The sequence below is a fragment of the Desmodus rotundus genome, chromosome 1 (assembly GCF_022682495.2).
Source record: "Desmodus rotundus isolate HL8 chromosome 1, HLdesRot8A.1, whole genome shotgun sequence".
Classification (NCBI taxonomy): domain Eukaryota; kingdom Metazoa; phylum Chordata; class Mammalia; order Chiroptera; family Phyllostomidae; genus Desmodus; species Desmodus rotundus.
In genome coordinates, this window is record NC_071387.1 from 160,616,991 (window position 1) to 160,644,717 (window position 27,727).

The 27,727-nt window shown below is 41.1% G+C and overlaps 1 protein-coding gene across 1 annotated transcript; it reads right to left on the minus strand.

Moving 5' to 3' along the window:
- Positions 1-881: 881 nt before the first annotated feature.
- Positions 882-27,320, minus strand: LOC112307440 (V-type proton ATPase subunit S1-like protein). The gene is made up of 7 exons (XM_024563500.3): positions 27,226-27,320; positions 21,119-21,159; positions 20,809-20,867; positions 19,120-19,355; positions 7,980-8,030; positions 5,319-5,559; positions 882-1,482 (listed from the first exon to the last, which is right to left on the minus strand). Exons 1-7 carry the CDS (start codon positions 27,318-27,320, stop codon positions 1,180-1,182), a joined length of 1,026 nt encoding a protein of 341 aa, XP_024419268.2. The 3' UTR covers positions 882-1,179.
- Positions 27,321-27,727: the final 407 nt, after the last annotated feature.

Below are 27,727 nucleotides of genomic sequence, written 5' to 3' on the forward strand. Positions count from 1 at the left end.
ATCCATATGGAAGGCAATGGGAGAAAGATTAGTGGTGGCTACAGATTTTCTATTAAAGAAGGGTTTTGGGGTCACTGCCTCATCGGCAGGGGGGTTAGGGATTTACCTTGAATCATAGCGAGCACACTGTTCTTACTTAGCTCATTTGTTTATTTCAAGGGGCAGCTAGGAGAGCGAATAGAGATCTAAATCGACAAATGAAATGAACGTTCACACCACAACCAAATGGGAGAGGTAAAATGGTACCAAAATTATCACTCCTACTTCACAGAGTGACCTGGGCCGCCTCTGAGTAGCAAACTAAATTACAGGAAAACCCTTGAATAAAGTATTCTACCATATTGACAAAGAGTCCCCCCCTAAACAGTTCTGTGAAAGAGAAAAAAAGACAAGTCTTTAAAACAAAATTGTGACATGATTTCTGAACAACGAAAACTATGTGAAAGAGTATTTTAAATTCAGATCTTCCAGATGACCTTGGATTTATTATTTCTACACTTTTCACATGCAAACCGGCACAGGCAAGAAGGAACACGGGTGTTTTCCCTTCTTTATATTGCACTGGGGGTTTTTTGTTGTTTGTTTGGCATTTTTTTTAATCTCCCGAACGTGAAACATCCTTTTGCTTTCAAAGCAGTTTTGAGGCAATGAACAATCGTATTTATCTTTGTGGGATCCCTGAGAATTCCTTTTTCTTTTTAATTTTTTTGCATTAATAACTATCAGGATTCAAGGTTCTGAACAAGGTAGGAAGCAGTGGCAAGAGGGGTTCAGGTAGGGGGATGAAGAGGGAACACCAGGCTTGGCTAGCTGGGCCACTGCCAGAGGTCAAATGGGAGCTCTGGGGGAGAAGGGCTCTGGAGAGAGTGGGGCTGGGCATCAGCAGATGGTGTATTTTACGCTGTCCTGACTGGGAATCAAACCCATGACCTCTCAGTCTATGGAAAGATGCTTCAACCGACCGAGCCACACTAGCCAGGGCGAGAATTCTTTTTGCATTGCCCCAAGTCTACCTAAGCAGGTAGATACTTTAAAATGTATTTTTGGCATGTATTTCTTTTTTTTTAATCAAGCCATTTGGTGAAAACCTTGCATCAGAAATCAAACAGCAAGAACAGAAACAGCTCCTTTCAGAGCCCATGGTGGACTTGATGAGGGAGAAAAGGCCTGTGCATCATGCTACACATACATTTTGCAGATCTCTTGGGTTCTCAGTTCATAGCACTCAGCTCCCTGGCTCCTCAGCAGCTCCTTCTCTTCTGCTGCATCTCGAGCTCTCAGCTGAGGGAAGTGGGCCGGAGAGGGGATGAAGTCATAGTGCTGGTCCAGATACCGCAGGTAGATGAGCATGTGCAGGGCATAGGCCAGAACCAGCAGCAGGACCAGGGACATGGCCAGGCCGAGCAGAATGGCTGGCGAGAAGGAAGGGGCGCAGTCTCGGGCCTTGGCAAACTGTCCCCCCTTGATGGCGAAGCCTTGGATCTGTCAGGAGAGAAAGAAGAGCTGAAGTAACACAGGCCTTCTCTTCTAAAAGTCTACTTTCCAATCGGGCTAGGGGACCTGGACCCCTAACTGTCAAATTTAAGATGTGTGCCCATATTTACTAAATAATTTAAGCACATGATCTAACAAACAGTGAGTGCAATTAGGGGACAGTAAAACTAGATTTTCCATCAAGGCTGACTCAGAAACACCTCTAAGATACATGATTGTCATAATTAAGAGGCTCATGAAATTCGAGGCTCTGAAATAAAACCTTTATTTCAACGATCTGAAATAAAACTTCCTTCAATCTGATCCTTAGGCATGTTCTCATTCTTAAGCCACAACTGCTGTAGTGTCTCTAAAATGCAATCACACTCAAAATTTTATGTGTTAGTTTAAATTTCACAAAGAATTTCGTCTCAGTTCTTCTGCCTTTGATTCTGTTGACAGAAATTACACAGGAAAACTCTTTTAAGGGAAAAATAACATGATTCCCAATTATGTAACACATAGAAAATAATAAAGCTAACACTTATTGAAGGGTTTTTATGTATCAGACGCTGCCTAACTCATTTAATATTTACAGGAGCCTGTAAGTTACTACTTTATCTCTTACGGATGAGCCACTGCAGCACAGAAAAGTTAAGTGACTTGCCCAGAGTCACGTAGCGATAAGTATAGTAAAGCTATAATGTGAAAGGCAGCCAGTCTGGTTTCAGAGTCCTTCCCAGTTTACTACTCCTAACCTGGTGTGTTCTGTCTCTTCTCCCTCCCATCATCACCTCTCCCTTTTTATCTGTTGTGCCCTGCAGACTTGGTACTGTTTCTAGAAGAGCTATGTAGCAGCCCCTCCTTACCTCATACCCAGAGAGTACAAAGGAAAGCTTTCCCATATGTGCAAATGAAGTGGTTTAATTAGATGGAACCCGGAGAGCTTCAAGTCCACAACCTGGCCCTGGTATCTAAATTGTCACAATGAAGGAAACAAGGCTACAGGCTAATTGCTCTAAAGGGAGCAATCGGTTGTGAAAGGCAGCACCTACATTTAGCTGGCTTTTAGAATATAGCCCTACCCTGTGTCGCTTCATTTAGATACCTGGTTAATGTTTTAAAAGTACATCAGAAAATGGAATTATCCATGAGTGCTTTACTGAGAATTCATTTTTATGGCTTAAGTGGGCACGGTAGCATTTTTCTGTGCTAAAATGACTGTAGCCACTCACCATGCCACAGACTTTCGGGGCCTTGCTCACCCAATTGTCTGCTCTGGAGTGAATCCAAAACAGCTTGTGAAGGAGATTCTCAGCCTGGCTTCTGGGACCCTTAGCTTGCCCCCTCTTTGAGGAGATAACGTGGCCTAGTCTTCAGGTTAGTGCCTGAACAGTGAAACTCCTCAATTATCAAAGACGGCCTCATCTGATGCTACAACTGCAGCCAAGGAGATGTCCTCACACAGCCTGCCCTGTAATTCTTAACAAGACTTGGTGAGCCAAACAGTATCTATGGACAATGCCTAAAAGTTATATTGTCCATCCATTTTCTGGACTAGAGATCGCAAGTACTGTGTAGCAAGCCCACAGGTGAGTTTTGTTTGGCCCAGAGCTCTGAACACTCCGAAAATTTCCCATTAAAATCCAGACGTCCAGCTTCTACTGAAAAGTCAAAAGATCTAGCAACACTTGGTCTGCATTCCTACAAAGCAAAGTTATCTGTAGTTGAATAAAACATGCTCTTTGTGATGCTGGCCTTCCCAAGACATCTACACTTCATTCCTAGAATAAGCCAGGTCAGCAAAGATGCACGTGTGGGATGCAGCCTTCCGGGGACACCCCTGAGCCACCATCACCACCATCGCCTGTCCCAGGATTGAGCTTGCGTTCGGCCACGTGCTCACATTAAGGGTGTTTCAACAATACCCAATGCTGTGTTCACTGTAAGGCTGCCGTCCAAGATGTTGGCACCCGCTTCACAACACCAGTGATGGACGTACTGCTCACACACACATTTTCAGTAGTTTTTTGGAGCCCATGAACGTGTAACCGGGTGATTCCTTCTCCTGCTGGCTGTCCCAAAGCTTCAGAGCCAAATTACTGAGCCCACTCCAGCCAGGGCGGTGAGATGGGCTTGTGGTTTTGTGTACCATCCTCACCAGATCTAACTGATCTTTTCTGCCTTTGTTTTGCTTAACCCTCGTGTCTTTGCCCATTTAGCAAAATTATTTTTCTTGTAATATATCTATAAGCCACCTTAAGTCATGTCTGAAACAAGGTGGAGGCATAAATCAGTCACTTCTTCTGTTTTAATTAGGTGAGATTATGTGTGAGTTATTCCTTGTTTTCATTATTACCATCTTATTGTCCTTTCTTCCTGCTTCTTTTTTTAAGGGGCAAGAGAGAGAAAATAAATATATGTATATATATTTATTTATATATTTATATATGTATATATATTTATATATTTATATACGTATATATAAATATATATATGTATATAAGTGTTAAAGAGTCTCTGGAGCTGGACCATCCAGAATTCAAATTCTACCATCTACCAGTGATATCATTTTGAAAAATTACGTGATCATCAGTGCTCTAGTCACCTCAGCTGAAAAACAATGGCCACAGTGCCGACACCCAGAAGGGACTCACGAGCAGTAGTCATTGTTAATCCGTGCCTGACAGGGTCCTGGTGTTGCCACGTGTATTAGGCAATGAATTCTTTACATCCATGAGGATAGGTAGGAAATCGAGACAGTGAAGTAACTTGCCCAGGTGGCTGAGATGTATGTAATTGGAAACCAGGGCTGTTGGGCTCCAGAACGCAAGCTCCTTCCCTACCCCAAGCTGCTTCCCAGCTCTCCAAGGCCGGGGGTGGGGGGTGTAAATATATACACAGGGTCCAGCAGAAGCAAGGCTTGCCTGAGTGTGGGTGGTAGAGTACGTGCATATCTTTCATGAGACGGACAGCAATTTGAGCATTGCACCTAAAATGTCATACAGTGTGCTTGCGTGTGGTATTGTTATGTTACAGAATTATATGCTTATGACTTTGTAATAAAAGATTGTGTAATAAAAAAGAGGAATTATTTGTGCCAGACTCTGTATATATATATGTGTATGTGTGTGTATATACATATTTTTCCCGTTTATATGTATATATATGGTAAAGACTGGAAAATGCCCATAAAAGGGACAACCCTGCCTGGTATTTCAGTGAGTTGCAAGAACAAGTCAAAGTTTTTCTCACAGGTAAACAGAAGAACTTGACAGATGTCTCTCAGCCTGAGGTTCTGGGGGTGAAAAGGAACCTCTTCTGCCCCCATGCCTTTCCCCAAATACTTTCAAGAGGATCTTTCAGATATTTTTGACTCCCTGGCTGACAGCTCCATTCCTACACTAACTGCCAAAGCTGTCACTCCCACTCCAGCTGCACTTCTTATCTCCCTGATAGGATCACTGCTCCACGCCCTGAAGGAAATAAAATAATTGTCTGATAATCCCTCTCCCTAGAAGGGCTTCTCACTCCAGGAAGTGTCCATCGCTGGGCTTCAGGCCACAGCTTCACTGGGCTTCGGTTGCTGCATTCCTCCCTGATAATTTATTAGTGAGCGGAGGAAACTGAATGTAAAATAAAGAGGGCTGGCGGGTATGTAGCGAGAGCACATACCCTATCCCATCCAGCTTCCCACCTTAGAGGATAAAGAAAAAAATACTTCTTTAAAGGTATCCGCTCATCTCTTTCCCCTAAACGTCTATGTTTCTACTTCAGGTGTTTTCAAACAAACACTGAGTTTCTTAGGCACCAAAGACACAGGAGACTACATGTCAGTTTGTTACCTGGAAATCAACAAAAGTGACCTCCCACAGGCTTGACACGTCATCCACGTCGCTGGGTGACAGGAGGGCCTCATACTGCTGTACGCTGCTCACACGCTGGCAGTGATAGGAAAAACTCGAAGGAGCATATATTCCAGTTGCGTTAAAAGTTGCTTGGATGGATTTATTAAAAATAATTTCAATTCGGTGCAAGCTAAACCAGCTCTGCCTGGAAAACTTGTTGTAATTGGTAAGGGTGAATCTGAAAATAATTATAAAACAGCATTACCCCAAAGCACTGCTACATTTGCTGACACGGGACATCATCTATAAACAGTACAATCGCGCCCTCTTTTGTCCGATGGTAGAACTGGCTCAAAGACAGCCTTTCACTTTGCTTCTGAACAAGAGCTTCTGGCTGGGCGGGAATGAAAGCAAAAGACCAGGCAGTGCCCCAAAAGTGAGCAATACAATTCCTACAAAAGGACAGACACAAAAAGCTTGGCGTTTTTCCTGTTTTAGAATCAACACTTGATTTCATTATTGTAAAAAAGAACTGAGAAAAACTTAAATGGACATCAATATGGAATTACCTAAATAAATAATGGTCAAAAATTATAGTAATGGCTCTTAGTATGTGTCAAGCACTCATCTGTGTTTTTTATGTACACTTTATTTAACCTCCACTACAATGCAAAAGATAGATAATGTTATTATCCTCATTTTACAAACGAGGAATCAAGACACAGAGGGGTTAAATACGTAACTCGTGCAAGTTCACTCACAGGGCAAGTATTAGAGCAGGGCTTGGCATGCAATCTGGAGACCAGAGCCCTGGTTCTCGGGCATTTTAGAATTGAATATTCTCCAGCCATAAACATGTTATAATGTACATATGCCATGATCACTTTTATCCTTTAAAAAAGTTTGTGACTGCACTGAAAAAATTCTGGAAAGACAGAGATCAAAATGTTAATAGTGATTACAAATGGTGGTTGAATTATGGGTGATTTTAATTTTGTTCTTTTCATGATAGCTCAGTATTTTCTGAGTTTTCTGTTACCAATGGACATGTATTACCGTATCTTAGTTTGAGCTCCTACAGAAGCAGACCCTGAGACAAGAATATACAAATACAAGGAGAATTTTTGGAAAGTGATACCAAATTTGGTAATTTAATCTTTCAAAATATGTAGAGTGAAGAGAAGAGAAATAACGAAAGAATGGAAGGTGGCCAAACAGGACACATTACTAAGCAAGTTTCCACTCTGGGCAGATGGGACTTGGTGCCCATGGGGAACCCTGGGAGCCACAGTGGAGGGCAAGCCTCTGAGTCATCTCACAGAGGGTGAGGAAGCCAGGGTAGTTCTGCACCTCTGTTGGTCACTGGCTCCGGTCTTCTGGGGTAGGGATGGGAGGCAGTGGGTCCGACTGGCCAGAGCAAACTTCCAGGCAAAGAAAGACTGGCGATTGAAAGTTGGGGGGTGGAACAGTGCTCTCCAAAGGAAATGCCCGAGAGGATGTATGGGTACTGACAGTGTCTGCGTGCACCTGTATCACCAGAAAAACTAATCATAAGCTCTTTTCCTTTTGGTGGAAAAGTATGATTTGAATAAAAAGTATTCATTTCTATATCAAACATATACACATACATGTGTTTATTGTGGGACTCTATTTTTCTTACAGTTTCTCTGAAAGGTGAAGGCATGCATTTTCTCAATGATTAGCAGTGTAACACTGGTGTTCCATTGTATGTAGGCACGTGTTCTGTGGAGAGAGCTTTCCAAGCTTAAACGTGGCAAACACTGGGTTAATCAAAGGTACCAAGTACATCAACCTTCCTACAGAGCTTGTCTTCACAGAAACCTTAATGTACAAATTCACACAGTGAATCTCCCAGAGGAACATGTGGTATGCAGTCTTTCTCAAATATGTTTGACCACAGGATGCTTCTTCTGGGGAATCTTCTAAACACTTTCAGAGAGCGGATGTAGGTCACAGATCACAGCTTAGGAAAGGCTGCCCTTAAACGTTCTGCTGGTTTTCAAGTAATGTGAAAGACACAGCTGCTGCCTCCACTGAAAGGTGGATCTTATGGGAATGGAAGCACATTTTTGTAAGAAAAATATGTAATTCCTTAAAATCGCCACCCTCTACCCTTCCTTAGAGCAGCTTCTAACTGCTTGGATAGACCACTTTTGGCAGATGCATATGTCCACACATAAACACAGGAAAATGTAAACCTGCGTCACTGTCTGCTAGGGGTTTCAGCTAACAGACACTTTTTCATTATCATTAAATGATGTGTGATTCACTGAAAGGAGCTATACAGAAAATAACTTCAAACCAGAGCCTCAGCCCGTGGAGCTTTAGATATATTATAGTCTTTGCTCAGAGGAAAAGGGTAACACATTCTCACACTCATGTGTTCACGTGTTCTCAGGTCCCTGTGTGAGGAAACCACAGATGCTTTAGTCGAACTAAGGAAAGTATTACTATAAGGTCCCATCACATGACACCCTAACTTTTCAGTGTAATTAGGTAGATGTGACATTTCACATGTCACTGCTTAGCACGCAGCAGGCCCTTGGTACTGACATGTTGAATGAATAAATTACACTGTATGTGGAGCTAATATGAAGTGCTGAACCTATGGAACCCCAAAGTGGCCTCCATACCTACCTTATATCAAGACCTTTGGGATTTTCAGCATCGTCAAATTTCAGAGACAATCTAAGAACAAGGAAACAACACAATCCGTCAAAGTAGGAATGACCCTTACTTCACACTAACTCAAAAACTACCTCGAAATGAATCATGGACCTAAATGTGACAACTAAAACGAAAAAACTTATTGAAGAAATATAAAAGAACATTTTTGCGATCATGATTAGGCAATGATTTCTTCAAAAAAACACAAAAGTAGGAACCATTAAAAAATCAATAAATTGTATTTTATTAAATTCAAAACCTTTGCTCTTCAAAAGACACCATTAAGAGTACAAAAAAAGCAAGCCATTAAATGGGAGAAAATATTCACAACACATACACATAGAGAATTTGTATCTGGAACGCAACAAATAGCACTGACAATGCAGTAAGAAGACAACCTGTGCACCAAAAAGGGGGTTCCATGGAAAGTAACCTCACAGGGCGATCTGATCATAAATTCCTCATGGGCAGGTCATGGTGGGTAGTCACCATGCCCCAGACATATAACTTGTTATTTAGAGGTTTATCTAGGTCGTAAGTAAGCCTTGCCCGTTGTTTCTGTGCATCTAGGTTAAGACAACTTAGAAATAAGGTTAACCACCCTCAAGAAATCCCATAATCTTACTAACTATCCTGTAATTCATCACTGCTTTGCATTCCCCCACCTCCATGTAACCTTCCTTACCATCCCACCTTAATTTCAAATGCAAGAAAGAAGCTGCTAAACTGTTATTCTCCAGAGAATTTGGGACCTTACTCTTCAGCACATGTCATCAGCTTGGCTCAAATAAACTCATAAAAAATCTCTACAGGTTTGGACATTTCTTATGTCAACAAAAACCTAACTTAAAAATGATCAAAAGACAGGCACTTCACAACGAAGATATACATATGGCCAACAAGTACATGAAAATACACTCAGCATCATTAGTCATCAGGAAAATACAAAGTGAAACCACTGTACAATACCATGGTGCAGTAATCAGAGTGGCTCAAACTTTTCAAAAAATATCTACTCTTAAGTTTTTAATATTGTTACTGAACAGCAAGTGAGGTCCTGCTGCCCGCCTCCACCCCCTAGGAAAAAATCCAGAGGCAAAGTGTTGGTGATAAAGGAAAGGAGTCTTTATTCAAAAGCTACACAATTTTGGAATAACAGCTTTCCACAGGCATTAGTCACTTAAGCCTATTAACTAAGGCTAAAATCTTTAACTCTTTAATTACAGCTTTAGCCACTTAAGCTTATCAATTAAGGCCAAAATCCTTAACTCCTGAGTTCCCCTATTCCCCCCAATTAGTTTTAATTATCTTATCTCTATAGGATTAGTTTACAAACAAACACAAGGTAAGATAAAAAAGCTACAATTTTAGAATGGCAGGCTTCTGCCTCAGAACCCGTCCCCTCTAGAACTCCCAAAGAATAGTAACCCTGCCACCCTCTGCCAGGCCAGGCTGATCCCAGACTGCACCTGGAGTCTTTTCTCCCATCCAAAATACCGTCCTTTGGGAAACGCAGGCAGCTGCAGCTCAATCATCCAGGCGTCCTTGAGGAAAAGGGCCTGAGAGCCAGTCTCTGCCCTCCTTTTATTTTAAATCCTCTGCCCATACTTCCATGCACTCTAGAGTCCTTCAGCTTCTCAGCCAATCCCGTCCTAGACTGCTTACCATTGCCTCGGGCAGCCTCCTCCTACAGCCCCTCCCGACTCCTCCCCAGTGATCTGATCACTACTGCTCTATCAATATCTATATTTATTCACATTTGCCTGAAAGTTAACGTGAGATTTTCTGGAGCAGAGACAAATTATTACTTATCCCTAGGAATAAGCACTTTGGTTCCCTTTAACCCTGTTCTTCCCCCTGACAACATGATGGAAGCCAGACGTCACTTCACACATGCTGGGGTTTGTGATCCATGTGAGGGATGCCAGAACTATTATGACAGGCTAGTACACCAGGGCGAGTGAAACAGGAAAACTGAGATGGATAGTTAGACGGCCAGTTCACAACCAACTAGTAAATTGCAAAATTCTATCTTCCCTAACCAGGGGCACTTGAGAGTAAATCGTTTACACTTCTCCCCTACCAGAGGGAATATTGCTTAAATCACTGTCCTCAGGGAGACAGATAACAAAACTCCAATTAGTGCCATTTGTGCCAACCACACCCCAGGACGGATGGGGTAGGGGAAGTAAGTCCCATTTGGGCACATCAGCATATAGCCGATGAACACTGTATTGAGACCCTCCCCTGAAACCTCCTCTAAACTCCCACACTTTAAAATCCTCAAGACAAAGGTCCCAGGGTGCGCTCTCCCTCCTGAGGGCACGCCCACGCCTTCTTCTCTCTCAGGGGTGCCTCTCCTGTACTCCAAGAGTCCCCAACAGAGCCTTGCAACCAGGGGCGCAAGGGGCAATAGCAGCTCAGCCGGGCTAACCACTGAACCTGTCTCCAAGAGCCCCTTTTATCTGACTTCCCAATGGGTCAAGGCAGCCCGGCATAGGCTCTCTCCTGTTGCTTCTTCTATCCTAAGCCCTTCCTTGTTTCACTGTCCCCAGCTTTATTAACATACTCCCCAAATCTCCTAGACTCGTGTCGTGAAGTCTTTCCACATGAAGTCAAGAACCCACACACAACCAGCTAGCCCAAGGAAGACCCACTCCAGGCCCAGTTCCGGTCTCGTAACGTTATGAGTCTGGGAGTTAATACAGGGGAGGGGCAGCAGTTCCACAACTCCTCCTGAGAGAAGAGACACATTTGCTTCCTTAGTGTCGAAATTTTCCTTGGTCATGGGGACAGACTCATAGATGGAGGGCATGAGGACAGCTCATGGGGGGCAGGGCTGAGGGGGTGCAGGAGCTGAGGAAAAAGGACTCATGGACATGGACAACCGTGTGGTGATTGCTGGGGGTAGAGGGCATATGGGGACTAAATGGTAATGGAAAAACATATAATAAAGATTAAATCAAAAAATTTTCCTTGAAAACAAAAATGGTACGCACCTGGGTACCTCCCTCAGAATGTAAGCAGATGAGTTTCATTAGCCTCCGTGTGGGAGCAAATAGTTCACCCTAATGGAGACAAAGCGCTGCCGGCCTAACACCGTGGTGAGTAACAGTGTCTCCGAGGGGAAGATAAGAAGCCTCTCTGGGTTTCCAAGCCCTGGGACGCCTCCCCAGTCCTGAGCTCATTGTTACCTGACATGTAAACCCTTTCCTCTGAAAAAGGATCTCGTCCTTAACTACGAGGCTTATCTTTTAACCCAGGTCCCAGTGAAAGGTATTCAGAGGTTACTAACCATGCGGAAACAAAAATATTTTCTCTACAGTCCACTCTGACCACACCAAGCGTTGGTGAGGATGTGAAGCAACAGGGACTCTCATACGATGCTGGTGGAAAGGGCAATGGTACAAGTACTTTTAAAAAGTTCGGCAGCTTCTTACAAAACTAAACATACACCTACGATATGTTCCAGCCATTCCACTCCTAGGTATTTATCTAAGAGAAATGAAATATGTGTTCCTACAAAGACATACATGACTGTTTTCTGTTAGTTTATTTGGAAAGTTATCTAAAAAGTTCAGGAAAACAACAAGTTTCCATTAAGAGGTAGATGGTCTAAAAAGGTTGTGGTATATGCATACAATGGAGGATTTACTACTCAGCAATAAAAAGGAACATACCATTCACACATGCAACGACACAGAACATCAGAATCATTGTGCTGAAGTGAAAGAAACCAAACTATAAAAGAATGTACACTATACGACTGTATTTATATACAATTTGGGGAAGTACAAACTGATCTACAGTGACAGACAGCCGTTCAGGGGGTGCCTGGAGAGCTGGGGGCGGCAGGAGCGCTGGTTTCCCGAGGAGCACGGGAGACCCTTAGGGGCGACATAAGCCCCTGCTGCGTGGACTGTGGTGAGGGCTTCACAGGGGGACATGTGTCAGAGCTGATTAAATTGTGCACTTGAAGAGCTGTTTAGGGCATTTCATTTACATTTCAATAGGTTAAAATAGGAAGGATAAACTAAATAAATAATTAAAGGGGAAAAACATTAAAAACTTAAATGCACAAAGGAAGACAATGGCATGTGACATTATAACATATAGAAGTCATAACATCTCAGTATGTTATAAAACCAAAAAAGCAAAAGTACCTAGTTATAAGATGTTCTATTAAAATGCCATGCATATATAATCCCACTAATTTGGTTCTACTTACTAGGAAATAGAAATGTCAGTGATTGAGCTGGTTTATTTTAATACTATCTATGGAAAAAAGAAAAGGATACTTAAAATAAACTTCATAAATAAGATTGCTAAGAGATATATTTTTATTTTCTAACATCATAAGCTTAGCCACCTTAGATACGCTCATTAACAAACACACTATAAGCTGATTTGCTCAGTAAAGCAAGTTTTCAGCAATATTTCGATAGTCTGTTACAAATTACTGAAAATACTTTAAAGAACTAAAATGCATGTCTTGAATACACTTTATAAATTTGAGTGGTCGCTCATTCTAACAGAAATTTCTCTAGTTCTGTCACGTGGCAGCTAGCAATGAGCAGCCGGAGGGCAAAGAAAGCAGCGCCCTGACAGTTACAATCTAACAAAGGACTTAACACAGGAGGCTGGAAACAAAAGGGAGACTTGTCTCACCAATTAACTCAGGAGGCCTGAGCCTGGTCTGGCAGGATAGCCCGCTGTTCCAAACATCGCAGGCAAAACTATGATAGCGCAGGAGGAAGGGAGCCCTTGAAAGTCTGTGTGAATCGTCCCCACTAGCCGGGAAAGAAAGACTTTGTGACTGTCCCAAGATCTGGAAGTGAGAGGAGGAGGGAGAACCTAGAAACTGGCCAAAGTATATAACGGCAACCCCTGGAGGCCAATAGTCAGCACACCCAGATTCGCTGAGTGCCCCCTGAGAGCCAGGTGCTCAAATGTGTAGAACAGCTCACTAACTCACTTACTAACAACTGTATTTCCTCTATACAGGGGGCATTCAGACTAGCTGGATGCCTATTTGAAGCTCCATGCTCGTGTGTTTTCATAAATAAACTTGCTCTGTCATTTTACTATAAGTGTACGTGTTTGTCTCTCGCCTGGATTCTTATCTTGTGAGCAAGGCAAGAACCCAGGAGGGGGAGCCCCTGACTCGGGTCTCCCCGTAACATCTTTTGGTACCATGACTCAGATCCCACCCTTTGTTTCCTGCTGCCCAAAGCACAGTGAGTATGGTCCCACCAGCAATGTTTTATTGCCTGTTTCACCTTCAGGGTTAACAGGGAGATGCAGGAGAAAGGGTTATTCAAACACACTGGGCCTGTGTTTGGAAACAGAAACAAGGATAAGATCTAAATTGAGTGCTCAGGTTCTCCTGGGCTCTGAACGCTGAAGAGGAACATCTTCCCTCTGGTCTGAGTTCTCAGGCATCCCTATGTGAGTGGGGGCCTTGTGGGGGTATCTGGGGTTTAATCCCTAAGACGTGTAGGGGCCTCATAGGGAACTCCCATCACTGTAGTGTAACTCTGGCTCATCCAGGGACGTGCAAAATAAGGTTGGTCGCCCAGCACTCTGAGCCCCGCTGGCGGTTTTGGATGACCAGGGGAGAAACCAAGGCCTGTAAGAGAGTGGGGCGTGACTACAGGTGTAACAGACGGCCTTTGGGGCCCTCACAAGCAGCACACTCTGACCTACACACAAGTCCGTAGCCTTTTCTGTCTCTAAAACATGGCTGGGGGAAGAATAAGTTAAGTCATCAGTCTGTTGTAAGTTTGCTGCACCTCCCCGCCCCAGAAGGCTTCTGGCAACTGTATCTGTATCTTTCCCCTGAGGGGCAGTGTTGTATTTGACAGGCAAATGTCCTGCTCTCTCCCTCCCTGAGAAATAGTCATGGCCCTTTTGGGGCATAAACCTTTTATTTCCTCCTAAATTCTAGGATCCCAAGGAGACTTGCTGTCAGGGAAGCAGTGGGAAGGAGCAGCTTGACCCAGGCTTACCCCTTGTTTCTGTCCAGGGCCCCCTTGTCCTCTGACTTCCAGGTGAACCAGGGCAGCCCTGCCTTGGCTCACTCTTTCCCTATAACTTTACTAGGAAGCCAAAGCAGCCCACCTCACTCTCTCCTTTTACTTCCTCCTCCCTAAGTCTTTCCTTTGTTTCACTGTCCCCAGAAGCAATAACTGCCTACCCCTCAACATAAAAGAGAAAAAACAGTACTTTTAAAACTGAAGCAGCCCTGGCTGGTGTGGCTCAGTAGTTGAGTGCTGACCTGCAATCAAAGGGTCGCTGGCTCGATTACCAATCTAGGGCGAATGCCTGGGTTGTGGGTCAGGTCCCCAGTAGGGGGCGCACGAAAGGCAAATGCACACTGATGCTTCTCTCCATCTCTTTCTCCTTCCCTTCCCTTCTCTAAAAAATAAATAATTTTTTTTAAACTGAAGCAGCTGAAGGTTGCCCAAGACTGATATCTCCTCCTCCTCTTCTCCAGCCTTGTTGCAGTTGTCAAGGTAACGAGACAATAAAACAGCTCACTTTTGAGCACTGTGTGTATCTGCCAATGGGGTAAAGAACTGCTTCTGAAAGGTATCATAAGTTGATTAATCCAAAGAATGCTAATTAATTACGTTTGGTTTTCACTAAAAATTGAAAATTCTAATCAAGTTGACAGAAAAAATGGTTTTGGTAACAAAAAATAAATTATAAAACTGAAACTGGGTTAGTGATTTCTAGATGAGTTACAAGGGACTAGGAAAGCTGCAGAAGGATTGCGTGCATTGAAGAGGGTCTGCGCAAGTAGAAAACCGATTGTGTGAAGGGAAGAAGCAAAAGAGAAGGAATTGAGGAGGTGAAAAAAGGTGAGAAAGGACAAACGAAGAGACACACAGAAAGAAAGGACACTGGAGTAGGAAACTCAAGAAGGGAAATGGAAACAAGGAAAACTAGGAATAACTAAGAAAAGGAAAGGCACATAGATAAATGGTAAAGATAATTTTGATGACAAATGAAAAAGCCAAGAGCTCCCTTTGATTTTCCAAAGCCAATTGTTATTATCCAACAGAAACCCCAGGTACAATTAGACAGTGGGAAACAAATTAATTGATTCAAATTTTATTACAGAAAACAAAATCCTTAATTAATTGTAATCACTGGTTTATGACCTAACTTGGAAAGATGTACAAATAGTTCTCTCCCACGGCTACACTATAAATAAAAATCAACATATAACAGGAGGTGGTAGGGTTTATATTAATGAGCTAGTCGCCATACTCAACATCTCATATATCAACCAGGGAGTCTAGCAGTCAGTCGGGGCCAATAATGCAAACATCTGCCACCTACATAAGGAAGGAGCACGACCAGAGGGCATGGAAGTTCCCTTCGAAACCTTCCCCAGGGAAAGAGTAACGTAAAGGAGAAGGAGATTTCCCACTGAGAATGGAGACAGAGACACACCAGGGGCCTCTGAAACACGGCTTCTCCAGCCTGACATGCTGGGGTTACACAGTAAAGTTAACTATTCTGAAAACCCTCCAACCAGCCAGGGTTGGGTTACACAGTAAGGCTAACTATTCTGGAAACCCGGTGTCTGAGAGCAGATGCCTTTACAATCTCAGAAAACTGTTCCCTCCGGGGGCTGCCAGCACACTTGTCCAAGATCTACCAATCAGCAAGCTCCTTCTCATTGGTCAAAGGAAGATAGGGACAAACACTCTCGTCCCCTGGAAGGACCTGTCATAATGGAGATGTCTGTTCCGGATACCCAGGGCCTCGAGCCCTCTGGTTATGACCACAGGACACTGGGCTCCTAGCCTTCCTTCCTCCTTCCAGGTGGGGACTGGATTCCTTGTCTCTTCATCTCTCCATAATTAGAATAGCTTAGTCACCACAGACTGGCTCTACAGCTAACACACTAACCCTTAAACAAAGCCAAGCAGAGACCATCCTAATCTCTGTCCCACTCTCCTGATGGAATAGCTCAACAGCCTCCGTGCTTCTGACACTCCAGAGTTTTCCCCAGCAGTCCCAGTTTCAGTGAAAGCTATTAACATGCTCCACTGCACAGTAAAGAACACGAGGCCTGATTCCGACAAAGCAAATTCAACCATCATTCAATGAGAATCTTAAATGTCAGGCACTGCACCATAACGTGGAAACAAAAAGAGAAATACAACCTAGCGAGTCAGTCAAAAAGAAGCTTCTTTTAACTTGTCCAAACTCCCTACCAGCCCACATTTAAAATGGATTCTGAATCCTTCAGACTATAATTGCCTACATTCGAAATACAGACGGAGGCTAGGATTATGCTCTATTTGTAGGGCTTTGACTATTTAACGAGGCTTCCATAGAAGTCTGTCTACCAACAATTTGCCTTTCCCTGAACATTGCTTCCGAGCACTAAAACATGGTCATCTTTTTTAAACCTGTGCTTTTGACCTTACGTGGTTTGTCTGTGCTTAGGTTTTGTTTTTCAGCAACTCCCTTTCTGGTTCTTGAGAACATCAGATTCCTAGCCAGCACAGCAAAGACATCTCACATTATCTGTATCATTCTCAGGAATCAGGGACACTCAGTCTCAGCAGCTGCTCCTTGACCATCTCACATCCTGGGGAGCCTCCTTCTCAGCCCCTTGGGGGGGGGGGGTCTCTAGGATGCCTGCACACTCGCCTGAGCAGGGCTCCAGAAAGTATAATTGTCGCTACACCAAGTTACTGCCCTCAGTAGAAATGAAATCAGGAAAGTCGGACATTCCTGCTGCCTGTCACTGCCAGAACCAGTAAGTAGAGACACGGATTGAATCTTTACAGGCACTTTATTCAGATGCCAGCAATCTGAGAGGACAACCAGTTATGTACCCTCAAAAACCATCTTAACATCTCATCTCAAGCTAGAAGAAAAGGGTAAAGGTGTTTGGAAAAAAGGCTAATCAAATAAGAGCTGCAGTGGTGATTTTTCTAGTATTTCTTTATCTGATGATCAACAATTCTTTATGTGCATCAAGGGCATTCCCTCCCTTGTACACAACAGCTCAGTCACCATCCCTGTCACATCACTTGCTGACCCCCTGGGGCACAGAAGTTGAATTGCTTGTTAGCCTCCTGCAGTCACTAGGTCACATATTTCAGTTCTTGGAATAACAGCTTTCCACAGGCATTAATCACTTAAGCCTAGCAACTGGAACTACTGTAAAATCTTTAACTCTTCAGCTCCCCTATCAGAATTGTAAGGTGATGACCAAGAAGAAAAAGTCTGGTCCTGCCCAATCACTAATGTGTGCTTTGTGAAAACCAAAACTTCCCTAGGCCTCTCCACCAGGTATCTAGACACTATTTTACTCTAGTTATCACCAGCGTGTTAGAAGGTATTCTAACACATACTTTGAATAGCACTTGACATTTCCATATTTGATTTTCACAATCCTGTGAGATAGGGTCAAGAGAGAGGAGGTGAAATGTCACCATTAAAGATGTTTTAGACCCCAGCTCTATTACCATACAAGATGTATAATCTTAGCAAGTTTTCCAACCTCTACACACCTTGACTTTCTCACCTAGAACATGGATAACAATAGCACCCATGACTCAGGGACTTATTCGCAATGGAATTGTGTGGAATAACAGACATCAGCCCGTGAAGTACCTGGCCCGTGGTCACCGCTCAAAGCCTGTTACTTACAATTAATAGATGCCATCATTCCCATCTCATAGATGATGATCCTGCAGTGGCTCTGCTTTGTAAAGTCAGAGCTCACTGGCAGCAGTGGGTCTAGAAGCCAAGTTCTCATACTTTCTGTCTCTGGGATCCCAGTGATCGTTTTCAAGCCCAGCTGAGAGCTGTGGTGCCCCGTTCTTCCCCACAAACATCCTGAGGTCAGGATGAGTGGAATCAAGGAGAGTCAGTCAGCCATGGACAGGCAAGATGATCCCCAGGCAATCAGCCTCTCTCTGAGCAGCTGACCGCAAATAAAGAGCCCTGTAGGGAACTGATGAGAGCTGGAGGGAAAAGTCCTAAACTCTCAGCAGGGCTGGAGTGTCTTTGAGAGTCATGCTGTAACAGAATGAACAAATCTGGGAGGACTCTGGATGATTACCCTTGTAATTCCCTATTCCCTAATAAGAGATGGTTATTCTGAATAACAAGACACTTACTAAGACTTGTAATATAACTTGTAAGTCTATATTAATATAAGCCATTTTACCCCACATCAAGAATTTTTAAATGAAAATTCAGTAATAAAAGAAGTCTTTCTAGCCAAACTATATAAAAATAGAAAACACACTCACACACACAGTATGTTATGGTTTATACAAAGCATTCTGCTCACATAAACCAGGCCAGAACAGAGTCTTCTCAAAGCCTCCATTATACCAGAAGATATTGAAAGCAAGGAGATTTACATAAAGTGAGACACACCAGACTTCCTCCCCTTGGACCAAAACAAATACAAGAAAAAAAAATTTGCTTGGATGACTGAAAAGCAAAGAAAGGCACTGGCAATGGATCTCCTGTTCAAAAAGGATATTTGTTTAATCTGCTTATCTCAAATCAAACATAATTATTCTAATCATTTTGAAATGTCCTGAAGAATTCTCTGACATTTGGACATTCAAAGGTATCTTTGCATATTTGCAAAGTTCCACAACTTCAGAACACTCCCTAGAATCAAACATCCGCCCTGACTAGAGTCAGCCTTCTCTGGTTCCCCCACTGCCTATGTATGACTCTGCTCTGTGATATGAAATTTCTTCTCTGATGAGACCAAAGTAGTTTGACACCTCATAACTGGAGCTGATACCAGGCCTGGAATCCACTTCTCTTTTTCAGAATGAGTTTGAGAACCTTTATTTTCAGGTCCCTGATTTCCCACAAAGTATTGTAACAATCAGCTAAAGGGATCAGAAGAAAATTGCTGAAAAAAAATAACAAAATTTTTTAAATTTCTAACTTGGTCTTCCATTGTAGACATTAAACATTTCCCCACAGATGTATGTCAGGGTCATGTACAAACGAACCCACTTCTTTTTTCTGAAATGACAGAAAACTGGACCACCCAGTTAATAGACTACATTCACTCTAAGAGCTTCCTCTAGTGAAATGGTCTTACTTGGCACTTTCTTCACTGCAGTTCGAGTTGCTAGCATCCACTGTTACCTTCCGGCCAAAAGCTTCCTCTGTAACGTCCAGCAAGGTCTGGTTCTTAAACTTAACTGTTATTCTTTTGGCCCAAAAGAGAATGCAGGGAATTCCATCCTTGGAGACATTAACTGGACTATCATGGCTGTATGCATTCCAAGGTTCTTTTTCTAAATGTGCTTGTCTGCTCAGATTGGAGTTCAGGGCCTAATTTAAAAAAGAGAGAGACAGAGAAATTTGTTTCCATGGCATAAGAGGCATTTTGGAAGCCATAGAGCTAATTCACAACCTGTTGAAATCCTGACCTCTCTAGCTCTGAAGTTCACACTATTGGGGGGCAAGGAGAGGAGTGGGCCTGACCATAACAAGGTAATAGGTATACCTGAAAGGTACATGAGCCCAGGTGCACAAATCACCAAAAATGGAAAAGATGAAACGTAAAAAATAAAAACTTTGCAAATACCATTATCAATATAGACTTTAGAAAGTCACTGTGCTAGGGGGGAATGCAAGGATGAATGGGCGGAGCCCAGCCGAGTTTTAGGGCCATGCAACTGTTATTCTGATGATACTGTAATGGTGGATAAATAGCATTATACACTTGTTAAAACTCAGAGATTGCGCAATGCAAAGAGTGAATCCTAATGTAGACTATGGACTTTAATAATAATTTATCAATATTGGCTTATCGGTTTTAACAAAAGTACCACATTAATGAAAACTATTAAATATAGGAGAAATTGGAGGGGAGAGGAATTGAAGAGGTATATGGGAAGCTTCTGTACTTTTTGTCAATTTTCTGTAAACATAAAACTAAAAAATTCACCATGCCATGATACGAATGACAGTACTCTCACCAGAAAATGATATCATAAGAACCCAGATAGTGCAGGACTTTAAATAAAGAAGTTAATATGTTAAAGGAAACAAGAGGTTTTTAGAAATCAAGCACAGTTCTCCAGACCGTTACATCCGGCGAACAACCTGTAATATTGGGTATGTTCTGCCTCTGCCCTGCCCAGCGGCTGCTGTGGCCACGAAGCACTGGAGGTGTGGCCAGTGCAGCTAAGGAGCTTAACTGTTCTATTTCACTTCACATTATTTCATTCGAATTTAAGTTTAAATGCCACACGTGGCTAGTGGCTACTGTCATGGACAGTGCCAGCTCTGGGTCATTTAATGTACGTAAACCAGCAACCTAGTTTCTCACACCATTCTACTTCTTATGAAACCTTTGCTGACTTCTAGGAAGCCTAAGATAATGCACTTTAGTGCCTGAGTCTGGAGGTCACAAGGCAGGTCTATATGTTGAAGAAGATCCACTTAGAGAGATCAACCATTCCATACCAATTACTCCAGGGTAAGTACAAATGAAAGAGAATTAACAGGCAGCAGCAACCCAAGCTCGCCTGTAACCAAAGATAAAACGGTGCTATAGAGATCCTGTCTGGAAAGCAACAAAAGTCATACTAAATATTGCAATGAAAATATATAAGAAAAAAGAAACTTAACTGTTATATTACTATAATACATTTCCCCAACATTCAAGCAAGACTTTTATTTATTAATAGAATGATTTATATTTTCAAAGTGGCTCTGACCTGATTAAAATGTGTTGAAAATTTATAAGATATAATCTAGTTTCCCGACACAGCCATACCTGTGTGATTGGTGGTGTGAACTTCTGGACTGGTTTCATGTTTCCATGACTCGGGTGATCTGTCAAAGAAATGGGTACAGAGGCTAAATGTCATTATTGCTCTACTCATGTCATGCAGTGACAATAATATGCTAAGCTCTGTGACACACACCAGGGCTGAGCCTCCTTTGGCCCACCATTTAGAATACACTAGTTTAAAAGAGTTTCACACGAGAGACCCCCGGTGCCAGCAACAGTGTTCAGGGAAGGCCGTCACGGACAAAACCCTTCCTCACACCCCAGGGAGTCACAAGGCCGTCATAGGTCTTACCGCTCTTTACAACCACTTCCTTATCTGAGGATGTTTGAGAGCTGAAACAAGAAAAAATTGAAATTAAAAGATGCTGAACAAATACCTACATTTCAGACCTTATAGGAAGTTTTAAGTACATTTCAGAGTTAGAAGAGCAGAACCTTAGCCTGTCAAAACTGTCCACTCTTTATGTGTTCTTCAAAGAAATAAAGCATAATAAAATATTTTACAGTGAAGTTTTATACTACATTGTACTGTTAACATATTAAAGGGAAGATATTCAACACTTTTTATTAAAAAGACTCAACTGCACAAAAAAGGTATCTGTGAACATTACAAAGAGATAAATTATAATATATATCCTTCTTGTTTTCACTCTAATCACATACCACATATGATTTCCTTTCTATAAAATTTATAAACAGATTGTTACCAACATTCTTTTTTGGAAAATGCAATTTTATAAATTTTATAAATATTTATATACTTATATATAAATATATCACAAATGTTTTCCATGTTATTACATATTTTTCTCACATAATATTGAATTCTACATGGTATTATATCATACAAATGCATCGATTTATTTTACCAAATTCCTATTAAGTATTTAAGATGTTTACAATTAATAAACAATACTACATTGAACATTATTGTGAATTGTCCGTTCATACCCCTGAGAAGTTCCTGCAGATACATTCCTAGAAGTACTATTGCTACGTTATAAGACATATACATCTTTTTAGTATGAACTATTGCAAACACACCCAAATCTAAACAGGAAAACAGGCGCGCACACCCGAGTGCCCGTCCCCGCCCTCCGGAGTTGGTTGTCCTCAAGTCATCACCGGTGGTGTCTCTCCTGTGCGTTCACCCGCTTGCCCGCTTTGGTATTATTTTGAAGAAAGTATCAGAAATCATTTCATTTAAGTATATATTTTTAAAAGATAAGAATTTTCTAAAATATCAGCCCAATTGTATCTAGAAAGCATTAATAATTAACATTAAATATCATGTCAGTGTTTAAATCTCCAATTGTATCATAAATGTCATAATTTTTTTTACACTTTACTATATTTTTTAAACTTTTCATAAGTTGTAACTGCAGTGTATGAGAATGCAGATCAAACTATATACTCAGAGATTCCTGTCCAACACCTATATGTATTGCTAGCCTATAAACTCCCAATATTGTTACAAGTAGAAAAACATGTATACTACCTCTCCTGAGCTATATGTGAAACATAATTTTGGCCAAAGAGTTATTAAGTCTGTATCATAATAAAGTGCTTCAGAATTAATTATATGGAACCAATTACAAATTAAATGCACCATTCACTTTGTAACACAATCTTTATCATCTAATGAGAATTTCTGAAGATGACAAATTGGTTGGTAATTATGATGTCTATTAGCTGCTGTTAATACACTCATGAATGCATAAAATTATGTTTTCACTTTACCAACTTTATTGAGGCACAGTTCAAGTACAATAAACCAGATCCACTCAATGCGTACAATTAGATGCACTTGGGCATCCACATAGACCCAGACACCTGCCACAGTGAAGAGACACCCTGCCCATTTCCCCAAGCCCTCCTGCAGCGGAGAGATGTGCCCTCCACCCTCAGCCCAGGCAACCACGGACACGCTTTCTGTCACTTCAGATTCAGTTTGCACTTTCTAATATTAGAAATAGAATCATGTAACATATTCTCTAGAGCTTGGCTTTTTTCAGTCTTAACATAATGACTGAAATTCTTTAATGTTGTTAAATGTATCAACATTTCGTTCCTTTTTATTACTAAGAAGTATTTCATTTTATGGATAGGCCACATTTTGTTTGTCTGTGCACCCACTGATGGACATTTAGTTTACGATGTTTCCAGTTTGGGGCCAGTAAAATAAGGAGTAAGAGCTGCCAGGTACAGGGGTTTATATGGAATATGTTTTCTAACCCAAAAGTAGAATGGCTGCCATACAATAGACATTTAACTTAAAAAAAAAAAAACCCTCCCAATCAACTTCAGTGTGTGAGCTTTCATGTGGCTCCACATTCTTGTAACATTTGGTAGTCAGTCTGTTTAATTTTAGCCATTCTATATTGTTCATCGGCAAGCCAGTTGCTATCCTATAATTGCTGTACAAAGGAAAGAAGAAAAATTTGTAGTACAGTGACTGGTGTGTCAGGGGCCAATATACAGTCGCACTGATGCGAGCACAGATGGGACTGAAAGTAGTAATGCGACTACACTGGAGGCTGATGGGGATGAAGGAAAGAAAGGTGAGGGCAGTGTTGACGACAAAAACTTTGTCCATAAACGTAGGAAGTAGTTAGGCACTGTCTAAAATGCATAAACTGAGAAACTGTCTACACATATTTAAGTCACCTACACATATTATTTAAATATTGTGGCAGTATGGGATGGTATGATTGTTCCCAACTCCTGCAAACAATCGCAGAGATGTATATATCCCTGCCCTTGGTCATGTATCTTTCAGCACCTCCCTGCACGTGAAGAGTACTTCCTGCCCAGCATGGGACTAGGCTACATGCCTTGGCTGGGCCAACGGAATATGAGTGGAAGCAAGAGTGTGCCAGTTCTGCAGAAACTTTTAGAGGAGTTGCATCTGTCCGCATATGTCTGCCACCTCTTGCCCTATTCCCTCTGCCATGATAATGGCATACCCAAACAGGGGGAGCTGTTTCAGCCTGGGTCTTGGAGTGGGAAGACATGGGACACAGAACTGAAGCAGGGCATGGCAGCCCACCTGCAGCCGTCAACAGACAACATGTGCATGTGCAAACGTTTGAGTTATTTGTTGCTAGAGAAAAGCTGACTAAACGGGGGGCCATTTTTTCTGTACTTTATTATGTGTCTTGGTAGCATGTGAATTTTAAAGAACCATGTACATGCATTATTACTTTGATAAATTTTTCTAATTTATTGTATTTAAAAAGATGCTTTCCTCTAAAATTTCATCAATTAGCACTCTAATTTACACGAAGTCTCTTGTGAGTAGGACTAGCATGAATCAGTCCTCTGATCCCAAGCATTTCTAGGAATACTAAGCAAGTTAATTTCCTGAGCAGCCAAAGTAAGGCTCTGATCAAAGTAATCATGTAACTACAATAGAAAAATACTCGAGCCAAAGATCTCTAATACCTAAACTCCCAACTCTGTAGTGCAAGTTAAAAAGTAACTGAACATTTGGAAGAAGCACTAATGCCCAGAAAAAACTTCTTAAGGAGCTCGAACTTTTCTAACATCACTATACACAAGTAGATTTTTTAAATTTCCTTAATTCAAAAATCATATTTCATGATCCATGGTTAAGTAGTCAAGTTTAAAATATCTTAATGAATAGCCCTGGCTTGTGTGGCTCTGTGGATTGAGCACAGGCCTGCAAACTAAAAGGTCACTGGTTCGATACCCAGTCAGGGCGAAAGCCTGGGTTGCGGGCCTGGTCCCATTTGGGACATGTGAGAGGCAGCTGCACATGGATCTTCTCCTCTCTTTCTCGCTCCCTTCCCTTCTCTTTAACAAGAAATAGATAAAATATTTAAAATGTCTTAATGAGTAAAAAACAAAAGTATGAGATATATTTTACCTAAATAAGATAAAAATTTATCATATTGAGTAAAAGTATATGAATGAATGAATGAATGAATGAATGAGCTACCATACCATTAACATGCTTGACTTGAGACTTTACTCCACTAGTTAAAAATTTCCATGCATTTACTAATGAAAAGCTTTTAGCAGATATCACAGGTTTATTTTCATTTCAATAAGTCTATGGTCATTAACACACAATAATGCTGCTATATTTCTTTTTAAAATAAACTATGATTTAGATAGGCCTTGCCCATACCCATGAGCCTGAATTAATGAGGTTTTATGGGAAGCCATTATCTCAACTGAAGACAAAATATATATACACATTTTTGTATTATTACATAATCTCTAGGCTAAAGTAGGAACTAAAATTTTATTTGTAGGAATAAACTGAGAAACACTGGCTTAAAAATAATTAGTCCTACATCTTTGGTAAAATATTCAGACCCCTTTCCAGTAAAAGGGATCTCTATAATATCTGAAAAGTAATCTAGGGTTCTAGGTTTGTCGTGGCCGGTGCCATATTTTTGATGTACCAGGTATTCCAGAATGCGTCTCCCGAGTATGCCTCCCTAAGGTGGAGGTGAGCAGCCCTTTCACAGTTCTCCTGGGGATGAAGACCGAATTCCCACCATGGCCTGCAAGGCCCGGAAAGACCTCAGCCTGCTAGCTGTGCTCAGCTCATTTCACCTCTTCTGCCCTGTGCTCCAGCTACACTAGCATGTTTCAGTTCAGTCCCCCAAATGCTTCATTCTCCCTCTTCCCACCTAGAAGTCTTAGCACCCGTGGTTCCCTCCACCTGAAATGTTCCTATTCCCCCTACCCCCTAGTTATTTCCTCCATATCCTCCAGGTCACACACTAAATATCACCTTTTCAGTGTCCCTAACTACTCAGGCTACTTCAGATCCCCCTATTATATGTTTTCATAGCCTCCCATACTTTGATTTCACAGCATGTTTTGTAATAGTATCATTCATTAATGAGCACCTCCCCCACTAGATTTAAAGCTCCCTGAAGGCAGAGACTATATCTGTTTTGTTCACCATTGTAGACCCAGCACCTAGCAAAGTTCCCAGCTATTTAAAAACACCAGGTATTAAAAACATATGTGTTTCATCTATGAATGAACTAATAAATCAATGAACACACTCTGAAAGTGAAGTGGAAGTGAGAGATCACACAGGACACTGCATGAGAAGGAAAAGATTTCCTTTTTGTCAAGCACAAACCTAACTGAGGAAGGAACATGTAAAGGAGAGTGATGGCCCCTAGTCTGTCTAAGCTTAGGAAACATATAATACACTCACCTGCTATAGACAAAATAGAACATCCTTCCTAGAGACTTAAGAACCTTAAATGCCACATAGAGTTGAAAAATATTTTTAATTTCAGATCCATAATTTGAAAGAACATTCACAAAACAGCAGCTGTTGTTTTCTTCATAATAAAATAATGTCATGTTATTAGACTCAAATGACCATTGATTTATGTGACTTATAGGGTTCTTTCTGAAGGTACGATTATTTAAAAACCCATTAACCTTGTTTCAAAAACAGAAATGGGGTTTTTATAGTTCTTGGTGCCCATTTACCAGTATAATAATATACAGATCAGTCATTTCTCTAGAAACCAGATGAGGAAACACTGGTAAGCAATGTAGGTCACTTATTATTAGAAAGTGAACCTGAGGGAAGTATACTAATTGATTTGGAAACAATGAGGGAAAACAAATTTTAAAATGTCTGTGCTTATAGTCTTTATCAGCTGGTGACTTCAGAATTCTTTAACACAAGTTTTGGTAGATCATCCTTCTGGCCTCTGTCCTTTGTGTTTATGCTAAATTCCCTGATGCATTTGTTGAAATGGCATATAGTGAGTAACTAAGAGATATGATATAAGTTAATTGCTAGTCAGGCTCTGAATATTATTCCTTATATAGAAAAATCTCTATATGCTCCCTTAAATCATATGAAAAGAAGCCAAAAGGACAAAGAAAACAGAAATAGAAATTTTGCTTGTTAATTTTAAATAGTATGTACTCTATACAATTACCATCTCCTACCTTAAAATTATTTAACACTTTTTTTTGAAAGACAGGTTATACATTTCTGAGGTTTAAAAATTTTCCTTACTCTCTTCTCACATAATAATGGCAGGAGAAACTGTGAAAATAAAATTTACTTGTAAGTATAAAAGAAACCTGAACACTGATTTGAGTCATTTTCTCATAGATATATACTTGGGTACATAACACAAATGTCTCTGGGGTATTTTGAACAAATAACTCTTCCCTCTTATAATAAAGATTATGTCTTTATCCCTTATTTATAAACTCTAGTTCAATGGTTTTAGTAGCTGCTGAGTTATCTAATCTAATTCCATTTTGAATTATAAACAAATGTGGCTATGCAACAATATTTAAAAAAATATAGGACCACCAATTTCACACTTACAGTTAAGTTCACAGATGTGTTACATTAAAAGATATGCAATTACTCACCTTACATTCTTCCTGGCAAATATTTGGTCCAAAGTTAGTGAAAATCCCATAGATAAAAAAATAAGTGAAAAACTAAACAGGATTTTTCTTCCCATCAAGAAATGAATCCGTTTCTTCAAACCAAGCACATCTGTTAATTCATAAATGCAAACAGAGCAGAGATAATACTTTTCATGCCATGTGACTGACAACATATTCAACCAATGAAAGGCAGCTTTCCCAGGATGTATTATGTGGAGGGGAGGGTAAAGGGGGGAGCCTGCTACTGCTTAATTTGGAGTACAGACTGAAACCTATGTGTCTATTTAGGTTGTTTGATTACTCATCTCAAATGAAAGATTATTAGGGAGCAGATTTTTAGAGAAAAGCTTCAAAAAGCTCTTTTTAGAAATTGGCATTGTTTTGATACTCAGTAAGAATTTCATACAGTTTTGCAGGAAGGAATTAAATTCTCCTTAAAAAATCCAAGAACTATACATTATTATATGCATTTTTCAGGTGA

Excerpts from the sequence above, each read along its gene's own strand:
- LOC112307440 (XM_024563500.3), bottom strand. The coding sequence starts at position 27,320 with ATGGGAAGAAAAATCCTGTTTAGTTTTTCACTTATTTTTTTATCTATG. Across the intron at positions 20,868-21,118 it reads GGAAGTGGTTGTAAAGAGCG|ATCACCCGAGTCATGGAAAC; the intron begins GTAAGACCTATG and ends TTTCTTTGACAG. Across the intron at positions 1,483-5,318 it reads TCACTTTTGTTGATTTCCAG|ATCCAAGGCTTCGCCATCAA; the intron begins GTAACAAACTGA and ends CTCTCCTGACAG.